Below are 8,643 nucleotides of genomic sequence, written 5' to 3'. Positions count from 1 at the left end.
CCAGGTGGCTGGCGGCCTCTAGTGGTCACTGACAGTCACGTTTCATATCAAGTATTCGACTTGCTAAGGAAAAGGTCCTTTCAGATTTCCTCCAAGTTGTCACGAGAATATAAAAAACACAGGAATCAGAAAGATGAAAAAGTTTGTAATTACATTTTTAGTATTTTGTTGCAGAAAACCCCGAGATACTAAATAGCTGTCCCAAAGCAAAAATAAGTTACACATTTTTCTTTTGAGGATGTATTTATTAAGTTCTAAAACCTTGAATAACTATTTTGAAAATTCAAGCTAAAAGAAAACTAAGAAAACTAGAAATCTCAACATCTTTTATAGAGGGTGGTGGGTGTCCTTTTTATTATTATAATTACTTCGCCTAAAAGAAAGGTGAGCTAATATTTTTGAAAGCTTCATCAACTGGTGAACTTCATCTTGGTCTCCACTTTATGTCTTTTACCCCGTGAAAATGTCTTTTCAAAGCAGTGTTATCTGCCCATGGAGAATTTAAACAGGTGTCATCATCATTTTCTTCCAGTCTCTGGAAAAAAATAAATACGTTTTATTCAGGAAGGCATTTCAGAAGACATAAAGAGATTGAAGAAAGAATCCATGGCCAACCTCCCTGCTCTTAGCCACCCCAAAAGCAGGACATTTCCAGGGCCTAACGCTGGGGGACACCTGGCAGGGCCCAACAGCCCTCAACAGATGGAAGCTCCAGAAAGCCCCCCAACCACATCCTGCAGGACTCATCACCCCCCCCTCCCCGCCCCAGGTAAGACAGGCAGGGTACACCCTTGGGTGCCAGCTCTGTGGAAGTCCCATCTGTCACTGGGTGGGTACCTTGAGTTCCTCTTGTCTCCTGTGATAATACAGCATCAGCTGCTTCTGCTCCTCGCTGCTAATAATAGGTTCTCGGGCTGGAGCTCCCTGTCCCCTCTGAAAAGGTTAGTGCGAGAGCAAATTGGGGATTAAGGCGTTCTCATGGTGACAATCTCGGAAGTGATAGCGAATGTTTTATAATTGCCTTTGCCAACTGCTAAAGATGAACAAGTCACCCACATCTGATCACCCAGAGTGAGGCCTTGGTCTTCAGCGGCCCTGAGCGCTGGATGGAGACCAGATGCCATCGCTGTCGCGGCCATTTCCAAGGCAGCCAGTGTGGCTCCAGTGGGGGAGGCAGGTGCCCAGAGCCACAGGCTGTGGGTGTAGATATTGGTGGAGGGCCTGGTTTCCCCAAAATGACAGCTAATGACTTACGAGCATGCACAAAACCAAGGTGGCCTTGCAGGAAGACAGCTCTATGTCACGACACCCTTCAAAGGCCTCTGAGCCTTCCTCCTCGTTTACAGAGCATCGGCAGTTTGAAAAAACTTGAATCAGCGCTCTGGGCTGTACTTTTCATTTCAAGAAATGTATTTATTTACTTGTGGCTATATTTTTAAGGTTGAAATCAACATGGCATATTCCTTCCCTCACAAATGAAAACAAACTCCAGTTATTGCCAATGGATCCATGTTTCCTTCCAGTTTTTGCTGGTAAAGAGGATATTTTTAGTTTAAGCCCAAGCCAATAGGATTAAAATAGTAGTTTGCACAAGTAGTTTAAATTTTTCAGATGCACCGCAAATTTTTATCGGTTTGAAAGCAAATAACAAAAGATACTGACGTGTTAAAGCCCAAGTACTTACTTGCTGAATCTTGACGATAATTTTGGTCTTTTCATTTCTGCCCACGTAGTCTGCAAGTTTCTTCGTTCTTCTCAGCTCCTTGGCCGCCCACCACAGCTGTGCCTCTGATTCTTTAATCACGCTGAGTCCTGCCTGAGGCCAATCGTAAGGGCCGGCTTTAAGGAGCCACACCCCCAGCTGTGGTGCCTCCCCAGGAGCAGAGCCTGGCAGGGGACAGGGGACAGGCTTCGGGCCCCCTGCTCTCTCCCCATGCCTCCCATGGGAGGCCCCAAAGTCAAAGTCCTTGCTGATTTTAGGACCTTCCCTGTAAGTTTCACCTCATGCCTCGACTCAGTGAACCTCTTACTCCAGGAAATGGGGAGTGTCCTCTCACCTGCACCCTCGTCCATAACATAAGGTCCCTGTTAGATGGATCTGCAGGTTACCGCCAGAGAAGAATACTGGGATCCTGCTGAGTTGTTTTTTTTCGTTTGTTTGTTTTTTTGAGACAGGGTCTCGCTCTGCTGCCTGGGCTGGAGTGCAGTGGCGTCATAGCTCACTGCAGACTCAAACAACTGGGCTCAAACGATCCTCCTGCCTTGGCCTCCTGAGTACCTGGGACTAAAGGCACACGCCACCACGCCCAGATAATTTTTTAAAATTTTTTTGTAGAGATGGGGTCTTGCTATGTTGCTCAGGCTGGTCTTGAATTCCTGGCCTCAAGCGATCCTCCCACCTCAGCCTCCCAAAGTGCTGGGATTACAGGCGTGAGCCACTGTGCCCAGCTCCTGCTTAACAGAGTCATAATGGGCCTGTTGTTTGCTTCTGCATAGTCCACCTATTTAAGATGCCTTAGAGAAAAACCGTCCAATAGGATAAGCAATAAGTGAGAAAAACAAAGAAAAATGGAGTATCAAGGTAAGAAAATAACATGAAGCAAGGATTAAGAGTAGAACACAAATTTCCATGCAAAAGGACCAATACGTTTGGGTAGAAATAGGAACAAATAAGGTTTCTGGCTTCCCAGCAGCCAAAGACAGCGGAAATGTTTTCATTCACTCCCAATGCCAGCCCCACACACGGCCTCTGCTGCCTCTCCGTGTGGGGGCCAAACCCCTCACACACTCAGGGTCCCCTCCGGTACTCAGAACTCTGCTCGGAAGCGCAGCACGGCAAGGACAGAAAGCTGTGCACAAAGCAAAGAGCTACATCCACCAGAGGGGAGGCAAATCCGGAGGGCTTTGGGGGACATGAACTCACCTTCTAGAGTGCCCAAGAACCACATACCTGAGTTCCTGACAAATCTTCTTTATTTTCAAATTCCATCCGGATGGGATCATAGGGTGGCAACCCCATGGGATAAACAATCATCACCGCCCCTCGAAGCTGGTCCAAGGCGTCTTTCACCATCTCCATAGTGACACAGACGCTGGCTTCCACTTGTTTCTGAAAGCGGACAGCCACCGTTACCCACAAGGCAGCGGACCAATTCCACACTCACCAACCACGTCCTTGTACAAGACCCTTGGCAGACACTGCCAGGGCAACAAAAAGGAACCAAACGGCTCTTCTCCAAAGTGACTGCCATCTAGTTCAGGAGCTGAGCTAGCTACCCTGTGGTCCATATTATAAAGCAGACTGTAAGAGTCCCCTCGGCGTGGGGCAGGAAGGAGAAGGCAGGGCTGGCAGGGTAGGCTGGAGTTTGTTTTTGACTGGCCACGAAACCCAGGCTGAGGCGTTCGCGTTCACCCTGTCGGCCGTGGACAGCGACTGCCTTTCTGGGAAGGAGTGGTAAGGTTGGGAGAGTCATCTTGCAGTGGGTGTGGAACAGACCTAGTCGGAAGGAGACCAGGCAGTGGGCTCTGGACAGCACAGAGGAAGGTGGATACAATAGAGAATATATCTGGTCTTTGTACTTGGTTCCTGGCACAGAGCTTCAAAAACCTGTGGAATTTCCTGCGTGACAGGAGTGTCTTCTGTTATTTACCATGAGTCCCTTTTCACCATACCTGCGTTTGTGCTAACATGGTAACCCACGGCTGGCACAAGGAAGGGGCTGGCCACGCCAGGAAGACGGAGCACATGATTAGTGGGTCGAAGTACCAGCCTCACCCCCACCACCTCCAAGGAGGGGAAGGGGCTGGGGACGGAGTTCGGTCCCATGGCTGGTGATTTAATCAGTCACATCTATGTAACGAAGCCTCGATAAAAATTCTGGACATGAAGGCTCAGTGGAGCTTCCTGGATGGTGAACACATTGACGTGCTGGTGACGCGACTGGATTCCAGAAGGCGAGGGCATGGAGCTCTGCGCCCCAGTGCCCCCATGTGCCTCTTCCATCTGGCTGTTCTTGAGGTAGCCTTTAGAATAAAACTGTAACACAGCATATGCTTCCTGTGAGTTCTGAGAGTCCCTCTAGTGAATGACGGAACCTGAAGAGGGGTGTCATAGGAAGCCCCAACTTGTGGCCAGGTCCGACAGAAGTATGGGTAGCCCGGGGACCCCACTGTGGCTGGTGTCTGAAGTAAGAAGAGTCCTGTGGATGACCTTGCCCTTTAACTGTGGGATCTGAGGCAGGGCGCAGCGGCTCACACCTGTAATCCCAGCACTCTGGGAAGCCGAGGCAAGAGGATGGCTTGAGGTCAGGAGTTGGAGACCAGCCTGAGCAAGAGCGAGACCTTGTCTCTACTAAAAATAGAAAAAATTAGCTGGGCGTGGTGGCGAGTGCCTGTAGTCTGAGCTACTAGGGAGGCTGAAGCAGGAGGATTGCTTGAGCCCAGGAGTTTGAGGTTGCCGTGAGCTGGGCTGATGCCATGGCACTCTAGCCCGGGCAACAGAGCAAAACTCTGTCTCAAAAAAGCAAAACATGGCACTCTAGCCCGGGCAACAGAGCGAAACTCTGTCTCAAAAAAGCAAAACATGGCACTCTAGCCCGGGCAACAGAGCGAAACTCTGTCTCAAAAAAGCAAAACAGGGGCGGGGTGCGTAGGAAAAAAAAGAGAAAACAAAACAAAAACTTGTGGCATCTGATGTTAAGTCCAGGTAGTTAGTGTCAGAACTGGGTTGAAGGGTAGGATGACGCAGTTGGTGCTAGAAGACAAAAGGCCACAGAAGGGCTTTAAATAAAGTGGTAGCTGTGGAAGTGGGAGGAGGCGGTGGATTTGAGAGGCATCGGAGGAGCAGACGGTACAGGACTGAACTTAAGGCACACGGGTGACGGAGCGGGAAGTGTTGAAGATGGCACTGAGGGTTCGGTCTCTAGAACCAAGACACTGGCGGTTCTGGTTTTGGAAGAAGAAAAGCATGTAGGACGTGCTTATTCTCAGGTGCCGAACACAGAGGAAGAGGAGTGAGGAAACAATGCGTTCAGGTCTAGAAAACCTGACCTTGAAGTGTTGGCTGGATGTTCGGGTAGAACCATCTCGGAAGCAGCTGGAAATTCAGCTTGCAATTAAGGAAGACGTCATGGGTAGAGGACAGAGGTTTGAGAGTTATCTGCAGGGGGTGGAATCTGCATTTGGCAGGTTAGAAACAAATGCCGAGGGAGGAAGAGGGCCAAGGATAAAGCACGCTGAGAAGCACACGGGCAGAGGGAAGAAATGATGCAACAAGGGAAAGACTTCCACAGCAGAAAGTGTGGGGGGCGAAGGGTGCAGAACAATGTCCAGGCCACTGTTTTCTTACCATGTTCTGAGATGTGCTGATGTGACCAGGTGTTAGCAGTTATTATCAATACTTTTTAAAAAACTGTTGTGGTCGAATGCATTTTGCAAACACTGGATTGAACCAAGGCCTTTCCCGCGGGGCTTCACAGAGGCTTGACTATATTTGCAGACACAGAGAGGCAGCCTTTCCTGAAGCTTGTAAAAGCTTAGTGAAGAGCTTAGCAGGAAATACTGCTTTGGCAGTACACAGTTTTGCCAAGCAAGCCAGGAAGAGCAGGAGAAAAAGCAACTGTCAACCCAGAAGACATGCAGATGAGGGTGGTAGTAATCAGTGTCACCAACACATAAATAAAAGCAAGATAGAAATGCCAATTCTTTAAAGATCCTTAAATTCTTTTCCGGCAGATGCACATTATCTGCATGGCAATGCTGTAATCTATGCTTCTCCCTCTACGAAATACTTTTTGTATAAATACTTAAGACAATGGCAACAAACTTATTTATATGAAACATATATTATGATGTCAATAAAGTATCTGTAGAGCTATTCTATGGCCGCGATATTCAAATATCCCCTACTCAGCTTAAGTTCTTCAAAAAGGTAAAAGAAACGGAATCAACACGCGTCAATTCATATTTGTGGTACACATGAACCTGTATTTACACAGCTGACAAAAATGTGTGTCTGCCCATGAGAACCGGGGGGATTCTGGACACTGTCACAATTAGGAAAAGGAAAAGCTAGGGCCTGCTCCAAACATGCTTCTTTGCTTTAATTCTGGAAGGTGAAAAGAAAAAGGAAAGGAAAAGGGAAAGAAAAGGGGGAAAAAAAAGGAAAAGAAGAGAAAGGGGAAAAAAGGGAAGGAAAAGACTGAGAGATAAGCCATAACTGGAGTTTCTATCTCAAAAGACAAGCTTTAGAGCATCATTTTAAAAAGCTAACCTTAGATATTATTGCTTTGGCTTCTTCTACAGTCTTCTTTAAAACTTGCTTCATTTTTTCATTTGGAGCTATAAAAATAAAAAAGAGAGGGAGAGAGACAGCATCAAATATACAGCCTCTTTAAAACTCTTCTTAAATATCTCAATTCCTTTTGTCTTATTTATTCTTAATAACAATATTAACTAGATATTAAAAAGATGACAAATATAAAATTGTATCAGAATAGAAATGGATAATTTAAGAGTATACTGGTTTAGAGATGAATAATGAACAGTTAACTGGTTCATGTGAGATATTATTTTTTTCATTGATATAATTCCTTCTGAAAAGCAAAGACTTCTCCAGATTGAGAGTGAGTTTAGGTATGAAAGACATGGGAGACAACCACTTTCCAGGTTACAAGTCAAAGGAAATAATACTAAGAATTTCTATTATCCCCGATATTTTAAAAAATATATTTTTGAGCTTGCAAAGGCCTTCCAGGGATACTGTTTTTATTTCTTCTACTCCTAACAGTGTTTTAGGGACAATCAATTATAGTTTTTTAAATGAAGCTTTTAATGCAGGTTAAAAGGGATATGCCATCAAAAAGGATTATCCTTTCTTCCTTCCAATTCCACGTGATCAACCATATACTGAACAGAGAATTTCTTCAGTGTTCTGCCAGTGTTCCGCTGAAGTGCTTTGCTCCAGACACAGGCATGGCCTTGACCCAGCGGAGACCCAGTGCTGACATTCCCACCCCTCTCTCACAGAGTGTCTAAAGAAACCCCAACATCTGCAAACAATAACAAAACACAACCTTGAACACATTTTTAACGAGTGTCCGCCAAAAATGAGTGGGCTGAACCATATGAAATTGCCAATACTCAACCACTTTTGACTTACAAAAATGGTAATTTCATCTAGTTCATCTAATATATTTATAAGTGAGCTGCAACTTAGTAAGAGCAGCAAGACAGACACTTCCTTTATGCGTCTGATTTATCATGGATTAGAATTTTACCGCAAGGGCTACATAGCACAGTATTTTATAATTTTGTATAGAAACATTGAGATCAATTTTTTAATTTAAAGAATTGCTTTCCTACTTACTGGTATATTCAGGCATGTGCACGCACAAGTGAGAGAAAGGCTCGCTTACCTTGCCCATTCCTTCGTCCAATGTCATCCTTTTTAAATACCGAACCCCCGCTGGGTATACATTTTTCACCCCATTCATCCTTCAACTTCAGTTCTTCGATCTGGTCATCAGTCAGTCCTTGCATGTTAGGAGGGAGAAATACGCCATGTTCTGCTAATTCTTCCATTTCTTAAAAACAAGGGAAAGTTAGACAATAGGTATGATAATCATCACCATAACACCTAACACCCCACTGGAATGGAAGCTCCCAGGAGCCTGGGGTCCTGCCCATCTGGCTCCCTATTTTATTGACCAAACATTTATACACCACTTGCTATGTGCCAGACCTGTCCCGGACCCTTGAAAAGTCATCGATTCATCCTCAGTCAACAGAAGCACAGAGAACTTAGGAACTTGCCCCTGTCCCGGGCGGTCTGGCTATAAATTCCGTGCTCTAATCCTTTGTGCTATGTTGTGCTTCCTGGAGTTCAGGAGGTACAAGATTAACACTCATTGAAAGCCTGAACACATATTCATATTGGGTTTTACAGTTCTCCAAGTGTTCACTTAGATGATTTCATTTAATTTAACCTTGTATGGTAGACAAGACAGTTACTAATACCTCCATCTTCCTTAACTTACAGCTCTATATTCTAAGGCTTGCTCAGTTGACACAGCTAATACTTTATATAAAAACTTCACAGATAATTTATATAAATCAGTGGGGGGGATTTAAGGCAGGTCCCATCCCATGAAAGTAGGAGACAGGACAAGGGCTTTGATTTTCTAGTATCATATTCACTATTCAAATGCATGGCTTTGTATTTTTCCTAATCCATATATACTTACCCAAAAACCAATCCACATTTTAACCTTGTAACATTGCCTGCCTTCCTTTCTCCTTTCCTCTTTCCCTACCTCCCTTCCCTTCTGTGAAGGACGCCCATGAATCTAGGTGTTCCCATAACACTGTGTGAAGATATCATGTGATCTATAACATACAATACTATGGAACAAATGGTGTAACTAAATGGGATGTTTATTGTCTTTCTTCCCACCACAATCTAAGCAACTGGGGGGCAAGGGGCTGATCTTACTCATTCTTGTCTTCCCAAGGCTGAACGCTGGTGTCTAAGTCACAGTTGACATTGCCAACTGTAGAATACATCAGTGGATTCTAAGTTCACTAATATGACTCTTTTTTTTTTCTTTGAGACAGAGTCTCACTGTGTTGCCCGGGCTAGAGTGC

General features: G+C 45.2%; 1 protein-coding gene across 1 annotated transcript in view; it reads right to left on the bottom strand.

Moving 5' to 3' along the window:
* Positions 1-224: 224 nt before the first annotated feature.
* The window catches only part of LOC105820829 (chromosome unknown open reading frame, human C21orf59), a 10,183-nt gene continuing 1,764 nt past the window's right edge, over positions 225-8,643 (bottom strand). The window contains exons 2-7 of the mRNA XM_012657395.1: positions 7,416-7,583; positions 6,272-6,339; positions 2,951-3,109; positions 1,685-1,816; positions 838-933; positions 225-535 (exon numbers count right to left, since the gene is read on the bottom strand). Of these exons, the coding sequence (XP_012512849.1) occupies positions 425-535; positions 838-933; positions 1,685-1,816; positions 2,951-3,109; positions 6,272-6,339; positions 7,416-7,583 (734 nt within the window). The 3' untranslated portion in view covers positions 225-424. The remainder of the gene's footprint in view (positions 536-837; positions 934-1,684; positions 1,817-2,950; positions 3,110-6,271; positions 6,340-7,415; positions 7,584-8,643) is intronic.

This window comes from Propithecus coquereli, unplaced genomic scaffold, assembly GCF_000956105.1.
Source record: "Propithecus coquereli isolate 6110/MARCELLA unplaced genomic scaffold, Pcoq_1.0 Scaffold54, whole genome shotgun sequence".
Lineage (NCBI taxonomy): Eukaryota > Metazoa > Chordata > Mammalia > Primates > Indriidae > Propithecus > Propithecus coquereli.
This window is presented reverse-complemented; position numbering and strand designations above follow the sequence as displayed.